Source organism: Astatotilapia calliptera, chromosome 5, assembly GCF_900246225.1.
Source record: "Astatotilapia calliptera chromosome 5, fAstCal1.2, whole genome shotgun sequence".
In the NCBI taxonomy this organism is placed as follows: Eukaryota; Metazoa; Chordata; class Actinopteri; order Cichliformes; family Cichlidae; genus Astatotilapia; species Astatotilapia calliptera.
The window spans coordinates 9,774,585-9,797,686 of NC_039306.1; the positions used below are offsets into that span (position 1 = coordinate 9,774,585).

The window sequence follows — 23,102 nt, forward strand, 5'->3', positions numbered from 1 at the left end:
GCAATGAAATATCACTCAGACACTTAGAGCAGTTTTAAACGTGCACGGGTGAGAGACTCAGGGAGAGACTCACACACCTCCTTGGTGCAGTCTGGCTTTATTTATACACATCATGAAGCATACAAAAAAGGAAATATCATCCTTATCTTGTCAAGAAAACAGGTGTGGTTTATCAAAAAACTTCGTGTTCTCTACAAGGTTGTTTCTTACTCGTGGGTGGCGGTTTCCTGCTAGTGTGAAGGCAAACAGTGACAATGTGAAGGCAAAGACTGATAATTTGAAGGCAAGCAGTTTCCGTTATAAAGTAGGGAGCCAGCAATTAAAATATGCAGCTGGTTGAGTACAGAACAGAAATATAAACACTCTTAGCTGATTATTATATGAATAATAAAACCTTTAAAAGCAAAAATACTCTGACAATAATATTTCTAAAACATGAATAGATGCACAAAAATTCAGTTAGACAACATTAGTGTCAAAGCAGTTTTTCTTTGCCTTGAAGCCTTATACACTGCTGGTTCACTATAAGATCAATCCACTGACGTATCTGTGGTCAATACTGATAGATACAGAAGAATATGACAGAGCTTTTCTCAGTCATTCAATCTTTTTTGTACCCTTTTCAATGAAAAGAAGGGTAAAAGATCATGGTTAACAATATGCAGTACCCCCCACCTCCCCACCACCACCACAAAAAAACCCAACCTTTATTTCACAATGTTACAATGTTATTTATATTTTTGCCATTAATCATCACTGATATTAGAGAAGAGATAGGCTTATCTTAAATGTAGCTTTTTTATGAATGCATGACAGACTAAAACGTCTACTACACCCATACAAACATTTCAGGGCTTTTTACACTGTCAAATGGCTGTCAAGAGACTCTGGGGATCACGTTTGAGGATTGGGCATCTGCATGACTGCCCTCAGCAACAGAGTGGCCATTAAACTCACTGGTGGCATTGCTCTAGCTGAATTTCAATGTGAACCATCTCCATTCTAAATGTCTAAAAGCCCATTTCTTCTGAACTGCTTGGCAATAAATCAGCAGGCAGTTACGCTCTTGCAGCTGTGAGACAAAAATATAACAATAAGGAAAAAAACACCACTACAACTGAATGACTAATATCAGTTCAAGCATTAGTCATTTAACTAACAAAAGGGCATGAACAGAAGAATGTCAGCCCAATACAAAATGCATGCCCATCACTTGTATTTCATTCAGGAGTGAATGAACAATTATCAACACTGTCGCATGAATTAAAATGTTTTTGCTGTGATAAATAACCTGTATCACTGGATCAGATACCACGAGCAGGAACAGGGGCCTGCAGTCGGTCTTGGTCATGGTGGCCTGTTGCCAGCTAAACCTTAACACATTTAACTACTCAAACACTGGAAATCACATCACACATGGATGATAAGTCTAAAACGAACATAGGTGAAAAGACAGCACCAATAAATAAACATTTGAGGATAAAACGTATAGAAACCAAAATGTAAGCAAGTAAAAACAAAATACTAGTGTTTTTTTTTTAACTGAGAAGTGTTTTATGCAAAGGCAGAATCTGAAGGCAGATTGAAAGGATAGTGCAGAGGTGAGCACACCATAAAGTATTCCCTGTTTTACTCTAAGTGGAAACATAATGGGGGAAAAATGGACATTGTGCTGGGCTGGAGCAGCTAGCAATTAATTATGAAAATGTTTACTGAAGTTATAATTCAAGTGAAGAGTGGGGTTATTTTCTCTTAGTTGCAGCCAGAGGACTCTTCTTTTCTGAATGAATGCAGGTTTAAGGCATTTCTTACTGGCTTCACTTTTAAGAGCAGAAGGCTATGTTTGTCTTTCAACAGCCTTATTTTGAACTTTAATGCATATGGAAAGTATCTCAGGTACATGAAACTACTGAGGTAAGATGTGAAACTCTCTAGTGACAGCTGGTGGGCAGGTGTGGAATGACAACAAACATTACAAAACTTAATCACTGCTTCCATATAAATCCAGATCTTTGTAAACCATCATAAAAAAGAAAGAAATTGATCTATGGTTACATAGTAAAATCACATTCCTCAGCCTCCCTGGAATGGTCTGCACGAAGGGGGATCGCAGTTTTCAACCAGGTTACAGAACACTTGACCAGCTCTTAATCCTCTCCAGGATATTTAAAGGTCTGCTGAAGTTTGCCCAACCAGTCTACATGTGTTTTGTAGCTTTGACGAGCAACAGGGCAGACTCAGGACATACTGGAAAATGCTGGCTGGGGAATGCCTTGGTGTCCCCCTGGATGAGCTGGAGAAGGTGGCCAGGGGAGTGAGGTTTGGGTTTCTTTGTTTAAACTGACATGTCTGGAACTGGATAATTTGGAGAAAATGGGTGGTTGGATATTTATAAACTTCTACATTGTGGAAACAGCTGATTTATTTATAACAGACTTCTTTAGGTCAGGAATGATCTACAGATCCAAATATGGGATTTACAGTTTTTCCTTGTCACTTATATCACTATATTTATTTGAATACAACAGCAGTAAAATGGACATGGAGCAGTCAACTGTATCAGTATGTTCCAGTGTAGGAAACAGTTTCTTAGAAAAGCATCAAACTGTCCATGAGACAGAAAATATTTCATCATACTGTGAAAAACAGCAGTGCCATTAAATTCTCTCAGTGAGATGTAAAGCTGAAATGTGTTTACAGAAGACAATTTACGCTGCCTCAGCTTTTAGAGTTTTACAGCTCTTATATGCTAACTGTGCAAAAAATATCCCTTTTTGATGAGAGAGCCTTTCACCCCTGTCAACACGATGTCGCTGCAGACATTTCAGTGAATGCAAAGTTTGAGCAAAGAGTTATTATTAGATCTTCTGTGATGAAATGAGTTAGATGTTACTGTCATCTTCCTGTTATTATGGGCAGGTGTGTGCATGGCCAATTTTTGTTAAACTTGTGAACCAGTGTGTGAATCTGTTATCATCTTGGAAATAGACACTGACATTTCATGCATGACAAAGCCACTTTCTTAGACATTTCACGCGACCCTCATTCTCCACAGGTCTAATTTGCCATGACCCTGCAACAACCGTGGTCTAATTACATTTACCTGTTAGAGAAAATCCCATTTGTTGAATTCAATACACGCTCAGAATTAATCCTCTTCTTTACGTTATGGGTTGAGACTTGAATGCACCTCAGATACTGATGTTATAAATATGTATAAATTGAAAAGCTAAATAATTAATAAACTTTCCTTTCAAGAGGACAGGTGATCTGCAAGGGCATTTTAACACTACACCAAAACTGTGCTCATGTTCATTGTAGAAACAAAATACTACAGGAACATAAATATACATAAATAAAGACCAATGTGTTTACACTTCTATATATTTATACATCTGTCTGTCTATCGATATATCTACATGTTCATTGCTAAATTTAAAAAAATTAACAGATTTCTAAAAGTATATAACATGATAGATATTTTTTCCTGGATATGTCTTTAAGGGCACATAAATGCCAATTAAAATAAACAGCATCACATTTTTCAAATTTTATACTTTAAGATACAACCAATCATCATTTTTAACACTATAGGAAGTGACATCACGTGTTGACAGCGTGGTTCAGGCACGCCCCCTGCAAATAATGAGAGGGGAGAGGGCATGTGATAAACTGTGGTAGATTCAGAGGCAGACGTTGGATTGGCATGGCTGTGTGCAGCTCAGCACTGCAATCTACATTCACGAGGCTTCTGCCTGGATATTTGGATTCTCTCTCACACAGCTTTGATGCAGGGCTTGACAGCGTAACACAGCATGTTGCAGGGCACTGGGAGATAGAGAAGGAATAATAAGGGGAGACAACCTTACGAACACTTGAGCAATGTTCCGTGAGCTTCTCTCTTTCTCTCATCAGACCAACGGGCTTTCCTATACAGAGACCTGGGTCCAATGGAGGGATGTAACGATGTTACTCTTTGCTTGTCATGCTTGAATCAGAGCTTTGTATTATATCCTTTTGTGTCAGAGACCTTATTGTCTTTGTCTGTCACTGCCGCCAGATCAACTGTGGGGTAGTGTGGCGGACAGAGCCTCCTCCTCAACCCCCCTCTCCCTTGTCTGTGCCCCCGACGTCTCTTCATTCCCTGCTCGCTCGTGTCTATTTACCACTCTCATTCTACCCTCCCCTCGGTGTTAGAAGCAGTCGTTCTTGCTTTCAAGCTACCTACTGCTTACTATCCTCCTGTCTTTCCTCATTCAAAGCAGGCAGGCTATTATTTTATCCAGGCAGCTCGCTACATGATCCCTTGGAAAGCAGCTTTCAACGCTGCTCTGCCATCTCCCAATTCCTGAGCCCTTCCAGAAATTCATCTCCATAACAAAAGGATGTTTCTCCAGGAGGATTGATCCCCTTCACCCCCTTCAGTCACCCCTTTCCCTCCCTTGTCCTGATCTCCTGCCCTCTGACCCTCATCCTCTTGTTCCTAACCCCAAACCACCCTCTCCTATTTGTCCTAACCCCAAGCCTCTTTCTCCCCTAACTCATTTCCCCCCCTTGACCATGTTGCCATGTGTCTGCTGGCTTCAGCTTATCCTCATCTTGCTGTCCTCTGTCTTATGGACCCGGGGGGAGAACTGCCCAGCAACCTGCTTGTGCCCAGATCCTCACACTGTGGACTGCAGTGGCCGTGGGCTAACCAGTTTACCCGATGAGATCCCCTTGGATGTGCGGAGGCTTTTGCTGGCCGACAACTGGATAAACCGTATCCCCTCTGACTTTCTGGTTCTATACAGTGACTTGGTCTATCTGGACCTCCGGAACAACTCCCTTTCCCACATAGAACAAGGGACTCTCAGCACCTCTTCCAGGCTGGTCTTCCTGGACCTTGGCAGCAACAATTTGACTGAAATCCCTAAGGGGACATTTGGGGAGTCTCGGAGTTTGATCAAACTACGACTGGGAAACAACCCATATCTGAGCAAGGTGAGTGAGGATGCTTTCCTGGGCCTCACCTCTCTGAGAGAACTTGAACTGGAGCGTAATGCGCTGTCTACCCTAAAGGTGGGGGCATTGAGTCAGTTGCCCTCCCTGCGGGTAGTGAGGCTTGAGGGCAACCCCTGGGTGTGCAATTGCAACTTTGCCAACCTGTTTGCATGGCTAACGGAGAACAGTAATAAGCTTCCAAATGGTAAGTAACAAAAAGAGCCATTTTCTCTTCATGTGTTTGACCCAAATAAACCATATCTCTTTACAACATTCAACAGTATTATGGAAAATCCATTACCACAACACTTCTCTGGTCTATTTATGTTTTCCCTGTAGGAGAGGAAACCCCCCTCCCTCTCCCTTGTTCTAATTTTGTGTCTTTTTTTCCCTCCACCCCCACAGCCTATAATGTGTGAGACCAAGTGTGTAATACGAAACAATAGCACTCATTTGAAAGTGAAAACTGCGAGGACAGTGTGTGTATAAAGTTAATCAATTGTTATAGAAAGCAACTTGAAATGCAATATTGTCTGATTTGTAAAGAGAAATTAAACAACTCACATTAAGAATCTAACTTGCTTTTCTAATGGTTTCACATTTGAATATGTAGATAAGCCTGACCTATATCCCATGTAATCATCAGCATTCATTTGTGGCTTATATTTATATTGGCTATATAATATTTAAGAAAATATATATAATTCTCGCATAATATTTGCTATTTAGTTGACAATATTTCAGCCATGTAACCTTTTTCTATGCCACTGACAATCAGACTCTTCCTCCTGTTCCTGTGCTGATTGCTCTATCCATGTGAATTTTAAGGCTCATAATATACACACACTGTCTGCCACTGTGATTTAGCCTGCAGCGTTGAGTTAGATAACAGGACTGAAGTTTTGGAGGCTTTACAAGGCAATCTCCATGTGTGCATGCTTATCTGAGGAATAAAACAAGACAAAGGGGGTCACCATGTCCTTTCAGAAGTATTATACGCAGGGTAAGATCTTCTTACATCATGAAAGCAGAGCTAATGTATTCTAAAGGGAGTTGCATGGTATGTCCCAGATAAAACAGAACACATTACCATTGTTTGGCATTCTGTTTATCAGGCTATATAAAATATCTTAATCGCAATCAACATTCTCACATAAGAGACAGAAGGTTTCTCAAAAGAGAAGACTACTGCACTCGATCAAAAAGCTAAAATAAACAAATCTGACAGTACATGAACTTTAAACTGTGCTGTACATCTTCTGAGAACTTTGTTTGAATGTGGCTCACAGTGGGTGTATTTAAAAACAAAACAGCAACCAAACCTGTGAATACGCCACAAAATGTTCATGAACAGTTTATTGGGTTTAAAAATGAAGGTGTACAGTTACTGTTAGGGTGTAAAATGTTGCCCTGCATAAACAAAGAAACATGTTTTATCAAAAGCCTGAATAACAGTGTGGTTCAAGATGGGGGTTGTAAACTTGCTCTCGTCTCTTGAATAGGTTAACCGAGAGAAAGAAGATATGATTGTTTGCAGAAAAAAACATGCGCACATCCACATGAGTGTTTTCAAATTTCCAAAGCTGGAACCTTTTTTAAGGAAGTATGACCTTAGATAGTTTGTTTTAAAAGAAACTCAATTGTGTTTCCTGCGTGTATACCTTGATTTTAGATGTAGCTTAGTTATTGTTCAGTTTATTTCATTTCATTATATTTTTGACAACTAGATTATTTTTCAATTGCTGTTTGTTCTGGTTAAAGCCCCAAAATACTCATATGGTTTAAGAAAAGATAATGATTTGGGTTTGACATTAATATTTTGTCAGACAGTCGGGTAACACCCAACCCCCCTCACCCTGCCAGCTGATGTTCTACCTTGCCCTCTTGTGCAGACAGGATATTCAGATAGTGGATATCCTTTCCAGAATTCCTATTCTGTAATGAAATCCATGGTTAATTATTAAAAGATGTAGTCCAAATCAATGCCAGCCTGCCCTTATGCCTTATGTGTGAAATAACCCTCTCTAAAATTGTGAACTGACTGGGTAACACTCTAATTCAGCTCCCTCCCAAAGTGGCTGGCTGTTACAAACTGCTGACACCTCACAAAAGCAAACTTCTAATATACATTTAGGCCATGGTGTACCAAGCTATTGATTCTGCTTCTGTGTTCTTTTTTCATTTGCCCCAAATTTGCAAGTTTAGGCCTGTGAGGAAGCAAAGTTGATAAACTGGCAAGATTACCCAATTCCCCCAAGCAGGAGTTTGCAAATGCATTAATCACAGGCTCTATGTGTTGTCAACTCCCGGGGATAATGAATTGCATTAGCAGCGCTGGCCTTACCTAATATCACACATCACACTTTATTTCCATCGCCAGTCGACATTACCTCCATTCTAACCAATTTCTGTGGGACAAGGTGATTTGAATTTCCCTTATCAATCACTAGAGACCAATGTCTCCACCTGAATCTAATGCTTTTTTAAGGGGCTAATGGTTAATCGTTAGAGATCCCATGGCACTCTTTGCTTTTTCAATAAAAAACATTGTTTGTTTGTATGTCACGATGCCAGATGAATCAGTCAACACAGTCGATTGGACTGATTCAGAGGTCTGGACCAAGGCAAAAGCTGGCCAGACAGACATCAACAACAAAGAAAAAGCCAAAGGCCTGGCCAAGCTGCTGTCATGACTGCCAACTGGCCCCAAAACACACTCTCAAATTCAGTTCGTAATGCTTATCTCACCTCATCAGCAGCTTTTACATTCCCATCAGAAAGTGTTTGTTTTCTGGCCCCAGCAGCTTGGACAAAACGCACAGTCAAACCTAATAGTAAAGACTTTAAACTAGTCTATGCTCAGTCTTTTGTAATATTTTATCATGTCTGGAATTTACTTTCTAGTGTTAATAAGACCAAGATAAATAATATCTTGGTGAAAGGGATACTAATTATACTTTATTATAGTCTATTGGAAAACAATGCAAATTAGTACCAGTCACACAGGACAAGTAACTGAACTGAAAATATCTTTCCAAACAAGTTGCTGTCTTATTCTGTGTTTAGTATATAGAAGCGGCTTTGTGTATCGCATGATAGAACTACACAGCTACCAAAATACTGTCTGTGGATTATATGTGTTGTTATGTTCATGTATGTCACTAACACCTTGAATGTGTTTTTTGAAGTGAGCAGAAGTTTATTTTACATAACTAAGTTTTCTCATACAAATATAAAGAAGTTAAGAACATATTGCAGGAGAATTTGTGGTTATAGTGAATTGGACTTACAAACACGGTTCACACATGCAGGAATCAAACTGCCAGACCTAATTAACGTAATGGCTGAGCCCTCGATCATGGAAAAATGCAATGACCTAGTCTCTGAAATGCTGTATTGGAAGTGGTTACACAATAAACAGATGGACACTCATTAGTGAATGAGCTTGACTTGGTAAGCGTTTCAATATGTATCAACTCTAACAACCATCATCAGTGTTGGCGTTTCCACTTAATGTCTCACTCATCTCAGAGAAAATCAGTTACAGAGACAGAAAGTAGAATTTAAATTCTCCATTAGTGCGCTCTTTTCACACTTGTGGGTGTTGCATCCTCATGTCTTTTTTTTAATCAAGCAGCAAATCAGGTAAGTAGCTACAAAAAATAGTTTTTAAATTTGAGAATGTTGTCTCTCTTACCAGCAAGAGCTCAATAATATTAAAAACAGAAGGGCTAAGGCTACTCCAGTGGTATCCCAATTAAACACTACATACTCATTTTAATATTCACTGTCATGTGGCTTCAGACTGAAACTGAGTGGTGTTACTGCAAAAAGGGTAGAATAGAAAAACAAGCAAACAATTATGTGCAACTCTATGCAAATAGCTTGTGATAACATCATTTGCATGACGACATAAAAAAACGCAGCTGCTACTGGAAGTGTACTAGTACCATGTGATAACGGGAGCCGTGATGAAAGTACCATCCGAGTACCAAGTCATAGTCTGCTCCAGCTACGCAGATGATAAGCCACAAAATGATGTTGAGAGAGCAGGGGAAACAAGGCATGAAACACGAAGGTGAAAAAGAAAGTCCAGCTGAAAATCAGTGTAGCTCCCTTGGTTTTGTTCCAATAAACAGAGGACCTAGAAACACTGAAGAATGTGTTTTTGTTTTCTTAGCAATTCAACAAAGACCACAGAAGCTAGACTGCTGCAGGAAAAAGCCTTTCACTAAATTTTAAATCAGAAATCCTTCTCCGGAATTAATATAGAGCACTAATAAAGTATCTCTCTTTCTGTCTGTCGCGCTAGCTCAAACTAATTTCAAACTTGTAAATAAAGAAAAATTGTAGTGCTATTTTATGTTTTCCCTAGGTATCGATGACTTCTTTGGTTAAGACCTGCATAATGTAGCAGCTGAAGAGCCCATGCTGTAAACTGGATTCCCATTTCATTTTTCACCTCTTGATTTCCCCTGTGATTTCGAGTTCACAGTACAGCGCAATTTCGTGTTTGCATAACAGTGATTACTGCAGGCCAGCATGATGAGTGCTTGGAAGGTGCATCAATTCAGGACTTTTTGGATAGAAAAAAAAGTTGATGTGCAACATTGATAAAAATTATTATTGATTTTTTTTTTTAAATTAGTTAAACCAGACTTACCATTTCTTTATACAAAAACCATCAACTGTCCTGTTGAGCAGCCAGCTGATTAGTCATATATATCAACTTTTCCATTAAAAAAAAAAAGAATTAGCACCATTTAAATGTCTAGTTTTTAGCCAACAGTGAAGTTCATGAATGTTTCAGTGGAAGGATGAGTGTAAACATGATCCACTGCTGTCTCCAGTGCTCTTGGGTTAAGGATGAACAAAGGCCATGTATAATTCACAGTGACACAGTTCTACAGCACATTGGCCAGGGTAATTGGAGCTAGAGCTGCCTACAGGGCAAGACAGGCCAACTCTCATGGGCGACGGTAGACTGGATCTGAGCCTCGTCATGCAGTTGCTATCAACACTAGTCGTGACCTAAACACTTTCACGACAAACTAGCAGTTCATGTGACAGGGTCAAAATCAAAATATTCCTTGACAGCGTATCAAGTATCTCCTTTGAGACCTGTTTCCGCACTCCAAAGCACAGTCTGAAAATATGATGCCACTGGCTCACACTCGCATGTTGCCATACTACCCAGCATGATCGTTTGCTATCTTTACCGTGAAGAGAAAATATCTGTTCCATTAACACAGACGGACAGCTTGATTTATCTTGGCCTAATTTAATGTTTATTTAAAGTTGGGATGTGAAGGAGAGAGTACTGGGAAGGGAAAGCTGAGTGTGAAAGGTGGACAGGATTACAAAGTGGGATAGCATCAGACAGAGCTCATACAGAAGCAGAAAGGGATAATCTGCCAGTGTCAGAAATAAAAGGTGAAAAGCCAAAAGCATTATCTCGCTGCGAGTGTGTAACATCGTGCATGATAGATTTTTTTTTTGTTCATCTATGTGGCCAACTGCGAGGCATAAATGACATACATGACTTGCATATTTAACTGTTTTATCGGGATGAATCATGACAATAGACACATTGCATTGTCAGTCCAATGACATAGTGGAAATATATCTGCTAGCATTTGCTTTTAAACAGTCACCTCTGGTGTTTGGGAATAAGCAATTTCAATTGTTTTTGAGATGAGATGTTTTAAACATTCCCATAGTGCAACGATGTCTCTGAGTCTACATGCAGAAGGAATCCCCTTCTGAACGAGTCACCCTCACCCCACTGTCACATACGTGCTCGTCATTTTGTGCAGCTGTGCATTCACTTCACACATTCCACACTCCAGTCCCTGCTGCTGCCCTTTTCTTGCATACATCTCACCATTTTCTCCCAGATTTCCTTCAAATTCTTTGGAGGATTAGAACTGAATCATTTTTCAGTCGCTCTGCAATTATGCCTGCCTTGTTCTATTTACATCCGCTGAATATTGGACTTGAATGGCACATTCATCCCGTTTAATACAGCAGGGAGGGGACAGTTTTGTTAATCGTTGTCGCAGCTGGAGTATTCATAGAGAGTACCTCGACACCAGTATGCTATGGCCAAATGAAAGCTAACTACTATACGTGTGCAGATGTACTGATGGGGTAATTTTGCTTTTAGCCTTTGGTGCAGAGATCAATCTGGACAAAGACTGTGGTGTTGAGGGAGGGAAGAGAAACAAGCCTCTGATATCATTCTGCCACAGCTAGGTAGATCAATCACGACTGAGACAGCAGATAGCCCGTCCTGTTGACTGGCTATAATCCTAAACATAATCCATCAACTGTCCGTGCCAGGAATGTAACATAGCTGTGTGGGCCGACATACCTGATAGTGTAAGGATCTGATTTGTGTCAGTGCACAGTAGCCTGCTCCTTACACGTGTTTTTGAACTCTGAAAATTGTACCCCGTCAGCTTACTCACTTAACAAGCTGTCATTGACTCACTGCATGGACCTAGATACTCTGTGTACTTTAAAACACCATCTTATTTTTCTGCCAGAGTAAGTGTGAAGTTACAGTTACTAGAAATCATATCTTTATTAAATGTTTTGCTGGATTCACAAAGAATTGGGCTTTAAACATTTAAGAGCATATGCTCAATCTAGGTTGATAATGTGCATCTTTGTGTTATCCCCGGGCAACAAAACACAGGGACTGCAGTCTGTATTTCCAGATACCTCATTGTTAAACATATTTACACTGGACAAGACAGGTACCAAATTCAATTACAGGTATAAGCAAAGGAAACAAAGCTTTTTCTCTCTGTCTCTCTCGCTCTCGCTCACTTATGCAGTTGGTATCTGTTAACTGTATTTGCATTGCGCTTACTTTTTTTTTTTTACTTTAAACTAGTTGTATAAATAGAAAAGTCAAAAGAGAGCCTCATCCTTTGAGCCTCTTCCCAGAAGTGAGTTTAAGTTAGTCTGGCTCTCTTGGGGTTTCCTGGCTTCACTGAGCCTAACATTGGATGTCCTGGATAACTGCTGTCACAAAGCTTGTTCCCAGCTCCCTGTATTACTCCAGCTATAACAATGCTTATGTGACAAAAGCAGAGTTGTTTAAATAATAGATACTACTAAATAACTGTGAGAAATAACTACTGAAGCAATGAGTATTATATTAGATGAAAATGTATTCATTTATTTCAGTTCAATTAATAAATGTGATAAATGCATTAAATGTGTTTTAATTACAGGTGAGACAAATACAAGACTTGTGTTGCTCTGAGCTGTACCCACACTCTAAGAACTAAAACTGACATTTACTTAAAATTTTTGAGGCAACACTTTTACACTTAAAAATATTGAGTAGATTGGAAACCAGCCAAATCTGTTCAATATACTCGATCAATTAAATAACTAATTCTTAAACATATTAAGTTGAAATGAATAATTGTAGTTGTTAAACAAACATGAAAAAAATGAGTAAATAACATTGACGTACTTGGTCAATGTAACTGAAATATAGATGGTCAGTTAATCCAAAACTTTGTTCCATCTATATTGTAAGCTGAACGTAATCAAAATTGTACTTCATATTAAATATGGTAAATGGCCTGTATTTGTATAGCACTTTACTTAGTCCCTAAGGACTTTACACTGCATTCAGTCAACCACCCATTGGTGATGGCAAGCTACATTGTAGCCACAACTTCCCTGGGGCGCACTGACAGAGGCGAGGCTGGCAGACACTGGTGCCACCGGACCCTCTGACCACCACCAGTAGGCAGTAGGCGACCGAGACTGTTGGTGCCGGGGCTCGAACCGGCAACCTTCCGATCACACAACGAACTGCCAACTCTTGAGCCACGATCACCCTCTAACATTCAAATATGAATGTTATTGTATTTCACTAGTAGTCTAAGTCTAAAAAACCAAACAAACTAATATGTAGTTGTGTGTTTCATAATACATGCATAAAAAATGACCACATGTTAACATTTTTCCAAATGAAAATTTAATTTTCATAAACATGGAAATAACTCGAAATGAACAAGCACTAAAAAGGCAAGAGCCTTTTACTTGAAGGATAAATGCAAACCAGGAGAGCAAACACAAAAGCTCAGAGTATTTAAAAAACAAAATGAACAAAACAATGAAAAAGGCTCACGGTACTCAATTACTCTACGTTATTGTGTTTTACTTACACTTTTTAGTTGTAAATAATATTGATTTGAATAATTAATGATTTTAGTACAAGATACTGATGAGTATAGATACCTATTTCTCAAATGTTTTGATTCAATTTTAAACAAAAATATTAAGTACATGCAAAGAAGTTATGCTGTGAACCACATACTGAATTTTTTGTCTGAGATAAATGTAAATAAATACCTTAATTTAACACAAACACATACGTTAACACTTTAGACATTTATTTCAACTTATCAAACTCAAATAATTACTAAAAGGATATTCATAGATTTTATCAGGCTCATCTAACTTATATTTATAGTGATATTTACTAAGCCTCTGAATTACTGCAGAATAGGAGGAATGTGATGGAATACATTCAAATTCTTTATCATAAAGGCTGTAGTGATGATATGCTCATACAGTACTGGGTGGCTACACCCTGAAGCTGACCCTGTTTAGTTACAATGTTTGCCACTTTGGATCATTTTTAACAAAATCATGATTTTGCGCTGTTTAATAAGATTTGAAATCTCAGAGTGAAACCATAAACTCTTCACTTTGGTGAAGAATCATTTGTTTTACATTTGTGTATCATTGGAGTTTGTGGCCATTATAAGGAGTGCAGGTTTAAGGTTCTTCTGCACTGGCTTGACTTTTCATAACTAAGAGGCTATTTCCATACATACAAGTCTAGAGTCTGTTATCGTTTTATAAGAGAAGATTTGTTTGCACGTAATTTCAAAATAATGGATTATAATGGATTTAACTGCAGTCAGTTGGCTGTAGCATTGGTGAGATTTTGGCTGTAATTTTATCCCATGGGAGAACAAGCTGGGATAATGTTTTTTGCTTTTAATGTTAGCTCACAGTAAAATAGTAAAAAGTAGTACTACCAGGAAGAAGATAAGTTTGCCGTCTCTTTCTACCACTGATCTGTTTTCTAAATCCATTTTGATAAATGTGATAATGCTGCTACTCCTGCAGGGGCCATGTGTTCACCAGGATAATTTTAGTCTCAGATGTCATTAATCAAGCATCTGAAAGAGGCAAGACCAGACAAAAATATCTCAAAAGGCAAAGGCGAAGTCTCTAAGGTGACTGGTTATTTGCAATGCAGAAAGCACATTGTGAATATGAATGTAAATCGTTTGTTTTATGAGCAAATGGACAAGACAGGCAGTCTTTGTATGTGATAATTATGCTAGAGGTGACTTTTCATTCAGCATGACTGCTGTTAACCAGTTAATGCAAATTAATTTGCATTCTACCCATGTCTATTTTTTGGAATATACATCGATGGTGCATATTAGATAAAACAGAAAACAAGATGCTTCTTTATACAAAAACAATTAATTTCATAAACCTGTATATTAAAGGAGGAAATCACACTCTTAATGTCTATAAAGTAGGTCCAAGCAGTAGTTTTGAGTACTGTCAGAGAAAATAGAAATGTTGGAAAAAAATAACAATTAAAAAAAAGAAAGAAGCCCAGCTGATTTAAACTGCACTTTGCAAATTTCAAAGTGTGAGCCATGTGGCTGGTTACGCAATGCAATGCTTAGAATAGTGGATTTTGAAAGCATTAAAAGCCAACAAAACGTTTCAGCTCATACTTGTCACGAAAGGAGATTAAACATCTCTAAATACATTGCGACCTTTATAAGGCCAACTTTGCCTCTTCAGCACATGCATGTCACGCAGACAACTTGAATGAGCAGTATTCTCACAGGCAGTGAAATATGAATTTGTTTTGATCTCTGATTCCCAGAGCATATGGCCGACATGTCGTGGACTTAATGATGCCAGGAACCAATATGCTCCTCTTGAGCTACATAAGGACTGATGGTATTGGCTTATTGAAACCTCTTGATGCTGGGATTTTGTGATGAAATTGAAATACATAAATGTCGTGGTTCGAACAGGTATAATACATTAATATGTACTGTCAGAATTACTCCCAAACATGATGACTTGGATGTGGCATTTTTATGTAAGTCTAAAAAGAGCAGAACCACCAAACCTCATTGTTTTCCAGGCTATAATGCATTCATAAATTGTTTATACATTTACACTGGAATACATTAATCATGATGTCTGTAAGAAATGTGTTTTTTAATGTTTTGTCTGACCTATTGCGGTCTAGCACAAGTGAAGAAGGTGCTTGGAAAAAGATGGATGAAAACAGAGGAAATGAAACTAGATCAAAATATGTGCATGATTATTGACATTTAGATTTCGTACTTTGTTGTTAAAAGGTTTAGTGACAAAGACCCTTGCCGGAGATGGAGATGTGGACAGAACCTTATGAAAAACCCAAATACTGTGACAGTTGCTATTTAAAATAACATTGAATCAAAATAGTGTATTTAATATGTATGAAACATAACTTTTTTCGTGTCTTGTAATTTTGGGTTATTGTTATCTTGATGACATGTTCCATAATATTTATGTCAGCTGACATGTAGGAGGTTTTTATTAGATTGGTGTCACTAAGTTTCAACAAGGTCTTAAACAGTGTAACTAACACTCTAACGAGTCAGTCAAAGGACCAGCACATATTTCCAATTATATTTACATTTGTACATTTATATTTCCAACTCGCTTTACTTTTGAAGGTTATTTGTTCCTTTACAACAAAGTTGTATACATTTAACAATTATTTAATTGATCATCACAGATGTTTTAGTTGTATTATTAACATTCCTCTAATACTTTACCACAATTTAAATGTAATAAATTAAACACCACATAAAAAATTTCATTTTGGTGCAGAATTAAGGTATTTAATTGAACAAACACACTCTCGGGCAGTACTGAAAATCTTCAGTATGCTCCATGTTGTGCTGACTGTTGAGCAAAGATCCAGAATTGATGTACTGCCAAGTGTGTGCATTTGCATGCACAGTATCAGTAGAAAGTAGCCACCCACATTCTAAAGATTTATCTCTACCCACCTATAAACTAACACTTGCATCCATATGTCTAGTTCTTCACACAATATATTGTCAGAGGTGGAAAAAGTACATACAGTCTTCATTAAGTAGATTAGGTAGATAGTAAAAGTCTCTGTTTGCTGTTACCAAATTGTAGACTTAGTGACTTTGCCTCCATACCTAAAGAGGGATATGAAAAGTGGATTCAGTGGGTGAGGCAACCATAAGACTTAAGTGGAGTCTGAATCATAATAATTGCACCAAAAATGCCGTTCCTGATTTTTCTGGATCATTCCAGCCCACTGTAATTCTTGAGTACCGCTATTAATGATGTCTAAATTATATGTTTTTACCTATTTTACTGATGCTTATTATGTGCAACAAACACAGCTGATGAGTACACCAGTAGGATAGATTTTATATATTATTGTTCCCTCCATTTACCTTGTGGAGGTACAGGAAACAATAACTCCCCTCAAATGGCTTAAGCCAAAAGTATTGGGCCTTTTTTATGAAAATTTAAGTAGAGTAGATATTTGTACTAAAATGTAGGGAATAAAAGTAACAAGTTGTCAAAAAATAAAAATAAAAACTTAAGTAGAGCACAGAACAGAACAAAATATTTGTAATACGTTACTTTTCCCACCTGTGCACATTGCCAGTATTTAGTTACATTAAATTTGTTGATGTATAACATTTGCAGTATGAAGGTCAAGAAATACAAAAAGAAAGAACATTTCTAGCACCTAATTAGAACTTGTATCAAGTTAATGTCAAATGTTAATCAAGTTCTCATTAAAATAACTTGAATACCTGACTCTGTCAGCATGAACACCTTCCGTCTTTAGTGATAGTATCAGTGGCCTGTAATCAACACATGCGTGTTAAAACTGATCCGAATGATCCAGTGCTGATGTCATTTGTAATCACGAGAGGAAAAGAAGACTCTGATAAAGGGCTTGTATCCTTGAAATCCAATAAGCCACAGTCACTGTCCTTTCCCATTTAAACAATGTCTGAACAATAAACCACGTTAAAGTGACAAAGGCACAGAGAGCAGCACTCACTGATTTATCACGGCTTCATCTTGAGATGAGTTTGGTCAAGGTGCCCCTGTCTGAGAAAGTACCCTTTGCTAATGCTGTACATCAGTGGATTTTTGAAGTGCAACAGAGGTCATTATTCAACAGCGTGTGCATTCTAAGAGATCTACCTTGTGCAGCTAGCAAATTAAATTATTTTTAAAATTATTTTCATTCACCAAACCATTTGAAACTAATGCATTGATCATGAAAATGGGCTGCTTTCACAGCACTACAGCACACTAGATAAAATCAACCATGTCTCACTAATGCATATACTGTATCACTTTGCTTCACAGTATTTCAGCTGTATTCCAAGAGTGAACCTACAGTCATGGTGTGGGTGGGTGTACTGTATACACAGTGCAACTTCAACTCATAAGTGAAGACTTCTGATCGACCTTACAGTTATTAAATCAGCTCCCACACTTAGGAAGAAACCGCGTTACCCTGTTGAACTGAGATATTCCACTATCTAGAATTAAAGGGCTTCATACAAACAGGACAGCTCAAACTATGCTCTCCACTTTTCTTTGATAGTCTTTAGTTCTGAGCAGGTGTGGGCTGCATGAGCAGTAGATCAAATGCACATCACCTTTAATTTTAAACCAGTGGGGAGTTAAATTAGAGTTCTTGTGTTTGTGCAGTGCATATAGTGAACTGTATTAAGGCCTACAGTACCTGGACTATGTGCTAGTTTTTTTATATGATGTAAACTGTAATGTAAGTACTGCCATAGAATGAATTTGTATAGAAATGAATGAATGTGAGGTTCAATGTGTCTTGTTCATTTGTATAATCGCATTTACTCTCTCTATGTAGGGGTCAAAGGTTTGGAGTGCTCCCTCCCTATGGATGGCAGACGTGTATCCCTTACCCAGCTCTCAAAGGACAGCTTCCGTGAGTGCCAGGCCACCCTGACTCTAACAGACCTTCTTATCATCATTTTCTCTGGCATCTCAGTGTCTGTGGTGGCCATTATGACCAGTTTCTTCCTGGCTTCAACTGTTCATTGCTTCCAGCGTTGGAGTAAAGGCACTAAGGGGGATGAAGAGGAGAGTGAGGAGTGAGAAGGACTTACTTTTAAAGAACTGCGCGGCCCTTCTTCTTCCAGCAGTGAGAGAACATAGAAGACAATGTGTGCCCCATGCCGTTTCCTTTCTGGCCAATATCCAGGACTGTTCAATGGTACAATCTTGCCCTGTTAAGGCTGAAGTTGTTTTCTTTGCACATGGACTTCTGAAATATGGTAATAAAAGACACTGGAAAGGAATGAGTCCTATTAAAGGTTAGCGTGTGTGCTGCACCACTTGCAAAATGCTATTATAGAGATCTTATTTTTGGCTGTTAGCGCTTGTGGTCATTTATGGCCACTGGCTCTTGGCTCAGTGTTATAAGTCTACACAAATATGCCAAGACCTTTATATAAAAAAGAAAAGAAATAGATAATAAAAAAAAGTGTTGCTGCAGTACTCTCGTATTAGTCTTAGTCATACCAAAAATCTTTCAAAATTTAGTCATGTAGGACATTCAATCCTGGAATCTGAAATCCTGTAAAAATGGCTTCAAAGTTAGTGTGACCCTTTGAATGATTTTCACTGGGGTTTTATCTGAGTAGGCCAGAATGCTTGATCTTGATTCCATAAAAAAGGATGTCATATTGACCAGTGACCTCGATATTTAACTGCCTATAACATGATATGCTGGCATATCCTGCCATTTTCTCGAGTCTCTGTTGGACAGCCACTCTCACTAACATTAAGACGTTGTTCACAAGCACTGAAGAAGGCAAATACTGTTGTTCTCTCTGCATGTAGAATTAGACTGTGGCAGGGATGTCAGCTCAACAAGCAGGATTTGGGTAATTATGTACTGCAGGCGGAAAAAGCTTCTAGTGGGTCTACACATTCTAGCACATATTTATTACATAATCACAAATTTATGTACAAAATAAAATGGTGTAAAGTAAAACAATCATAGAAATCAAGAGGACATACTGTAACTTCCTTAGATTGATACTTGTGAACTGTGTAGAAAGAAATTCATAAAATATCAACAGCATAATCAATCAAATGAATAAATTATGGTAAATGCAATATAAAAATAGAATCTATGTAGAATTATTGTGTTAAATGATGCACTTTAAATGGTGAACCTAATTTTGGCTAGTCCTCAATTACAGCAAATAGACTGGTACTGTGTTCATCTGCCAAAGGTTCAGATGGAGGAGAAATTGCATATAAGGACTTTTGCTTCTAGTGAGGTAAACATAGCTCCCAAATCAAAGCCAAATCACACTGTACACACATTTTACTTCAACAGGTATAATCTCCAAAGATTTACATTTTCTTCCATTCTGTCTTACTTGGTTATATATATGACAGTGTTCAACACTTACGTTAACAGGAAGGTCACTTCAAAAGAAAAAGGGAACGAGGGTGACAAGCAAGAGTTTGGCTTCTTTAGTAATAAATAATTAAACATCCAGTAATATTTTAAAGATATCTTACATCTTGCTGTACCTTTATTAGAAAGTTTGATATCTTGCATTAAAGTTGAGGCTTTGATATTTCATATCAAAATTCTTATGGCTACATTCAGACTGCAGGCAACAGTGTCCAAATCAGCAATCAGTTGAAATACAAACTTTTTAATTTCTGATTTAGACCAAAATTCTCTGGTAAATGTTAGACTATTCTTTGACTGGCTGTAGTGGTGTTTGGCTTTGCGTGTTTCTCCAGCTTTTGCAGTAGCACCCCGCTGTGTCACGCACGTTTTAACAGTCCAGTGCCTGGTAGTTAGTAAGGCATTCTTCAATTTTTGTTGTTGTTGGCAAACAGCTTCTAGGTGAACTGCCAAAACTTTCTGGCTGTAGCATTAGATAGTACAGCGAGCTGGTAGAAAAAGTAGAAAGAATGTATATGTGAAGACAAGACATATTTGTTCTAACAATTTAATGACTCTTCAAAAAAAATTTAAAATCATGACCAGCCAGAAGAGTTTTTGCAATGCAAACTCAATCGAAACAGTCATGTCGGTAAACACGCAGCTTTTATTTCACTCTTAACAACCCAGCCTTGTTGGCAGGTGATAAAACCCAACTCTATGTGCTTTTTCAGGGAGCAGATGAGGCTAAAAGAAAGTGAAATCCAAAAGGAAAAGTAAGAATTAGAATTTTTTATGATATGAAAACATTGCTGGAATATTTCATCATTGGCGGGGATAGTGTTAAGAAGCTGGCTCTCTTTTTCCTCATCCTTGTTGTCATCCTTATGAACTATTTGGCTTCCACTGTACATCAGCTTATAAAAGAAACACTATGGCCTCAGTGGCCCATGTGTTTAATTCTTTACAGCATGCTGCATGCAACATTTTTGTTTTTGTTCTTTTTCAAATGTGGGTCAGTTTAGGATGGCGAGCAGTTCGCCGTGGAATTAGAAATGTATTTACTATTTAAACTGGCTATTTAAGTAGTTTTGTGAGCGGGCACGCAAGCAACGAACACAACAACAACAACACAACGTCAGATATGAGCATTAAATCTGAATTGAGCGCTAAAGCTTGCAGTGTGAACGTGGCCCGGCTTCATGAACAGGATCTGTATTCAAAGCAGCAACAGTACAGCACATTCCAAATTTAATAAACTTATGCCCTGAATTTCATGGATGTCTTTTTGCTACAATATTTGCATTTTGTATATTTAAATCCTCCATTATTAAGATATGGAAAGCAGAAAGCTAGACTCTTTTTGCCACCCAAACTGAAGGTATATTGTACTGCTTCTTACATTCTTGTAAGGCATGAATAATTCAGTAAAATTGAGATATGTAGCAGAAAGAATGTCAAGCCTCTAAATGCAAACAAACAGCAGATAGAAAAAGAGCCATGAGAAAATAGTCATTGTTTCTGTGTGGTTAAAAAAAGTTAAAAAGGAATTCTAAATGCCTCTGTCCCCTTTGAAGAAGTCATAGCCCTGAATGTGCATCGTTTTTAAGCACATTTTTGCAGAAACTGACAAAAAATTAATGTGGCCTTCTTTGTTTTTTGTTATTTTTCCATTTGTGTAGGCATCAATAAAAGCACAAAGGAAACTCCTATGATCCTGGTACACACTCATGAAATTTGTGTTATCTCATACTGTTTGTTGGTACCAGCCTGTAATGTCACATGTTGTGCTGAAAATGCCACATCCTTATAAACAATGTGATTTTTACTGTATGGATGTTGTTTATTTGCTAGATTTGACACCATCTGGTACACTTTAAAGATATGATTATTATAAATTTATATAAAATGACCTCTGAATAAACTCCTTTCATAAATTGTCCGGTCATAACGGTAACTTGGTATGTCAGCAGGCCTGTCAAGCTTTGGTTTTCTATACTGAAGTGGTGTGCATGCTCTACAGGATGAGCAACAGTGCATATCTGCAGAATATAACAAAATAAACATATTTTTGTGGGTTTACAGATTCATATCTTTTCAGCATTGCACTTAGCCAAGATTGCACTATATGAGAATTTAGAGTTCTAATGGTAGCACCTCCTTCCTGCAAACGGGGAATTTGATGCTTATCAACTCCAGCCAAACTTATGTTGGCTACTGCTACATTTGCCAAATTTCTGTTCTTCTTTTTCTCTTTTTCATGGAAAAGTAAAGCAGGGTGTTTGAAAGTCGGAACAACAATTCATAGCACTAATCAAACTGCATGGTCAAAGGTTGTTTCTATAGTAAGCAAACATTTAAAGGTTTATGTAAGAACAAATAACACGTATTGTGTTTTTTTATTGTAACAAAGGTCTTTTTAATTGGTTCTGAGTAGCTTTGTACACAAAGTGCTGCTAATCTGAACATATCTTCCACACATGTCAAGTAATCAGAAGCTGAAGCCACATTTGTAAGCTAGCTATGAGAAGCATACTTTTATATTTCCGTGCAGTGAACGACCCAGTCCTTCAGAATTAAGATCACGTGTGATTTTTTGTCTTTTGCTGTCATAACTTTAAACAGCAGCATTGCAACAATGGAAAGCTTGACAGGCTTGAACTAATCAATTCTTTTTTGCACCTGAATTTCATTTCCAAAGTCTCCAGTTTCAACTTTTTGTGGCAGTTTCTATTAAATAACAACATTTGAAATTGCTCACAGCCACTGGAAAGATGTCATTAGTTGCAAGTTCACATTAAAAGAGTCTATTGGAAGGACTTTTAAAGGAACTGAGTCTGTAATTGTAGATGAGCATATTGACATATTCAAGAAAAAAATGACACCATCGGATTAGCTAAATGGGATTAAATTAGCCGAATCATTTTTCCGTTAAAAGGCAAACTACATTCCCAGCTAATAACAACAGACACATACCTAAGTCAAGGAATCAGAGGGAGGCTTTTGATACATATCATTTCCAACTACTATGTAGTTACTGTACATTAACAATTTATTTATTTAGCTTAATTGTTAGTTTAAAGCATATGTTAGCATGGCAGTTTCCTCTCCCTTACTTGTTTAATTAAGTAACAATATCAGCACATTACAGCATGCACTGTTGAGTTATCTGCAGTATAAACTTCAGATTCATTTCTATTTTTCTATTCAATTTCTATTCAAAATCTGTCCCCAAAATAACATTCTGGCGTTGTGCACCCTGGAAAGCAGAGGTAGTAGTGGCTGCTCTCGTACAGTGTGTCTCGATATTGCTTAGAATACCAAAAAAAGCCATGTTATGTTTTGTCAGATAAATGTCAGTAAGGCTTAAATCTAAACTGGGTGACAGAAGAGAGTGGTGACAATGCTACTGCTGCTGAATGCATTTCCAAATGTCAAACAGATACTGTTAAAGAGATCATGTGTGTAGCTGTATTTTCATGTTTCGTTAAAAAAAACAGTAATACTGCTAATAAAATCCTTTCTTTTCTGTCTT

General features: G+C 37.8%; 1 protein-coding gene across 2 annotated transcripts; it reads left to right on the plus strand.

Moving 5' to 3' along the window:
• The first annotated feature begins 3,665 nt into the window (after positions 1-3,665).
• On the plus strand, positions 3,666-21,647 carry lrrc38b (leucine rich repeat containing 38b). Of its 2 annotated transcripts, XM_026167140.1 has the most exons (3): positions 3,666-4,010; positions 4,555-5,188; positions 18,005-21,647. In XM_026167140.1, exons 1-3 carry the CDS (start codon positions 3,951-3,953, stop codon positions 18,250-18,252), a joined length of 942 nt encoding a protein of 313 aa, XP_026022925.1. In that variant the 5' UTR covers positions 3,666-3,950; the 3' UTR covers positions 18,253-21,647. The 2 variants fall into 2 exon arrangements, with proteins under 2 accessions (XP_026022925.1, XP_026022924.1); XM_026167139.1 differs by having other exon boundaries at positions 3,666-5,188.
• The last annotated feature ends 1,455 nt before the right edge of the window (positions 21,648-23,102 follow it).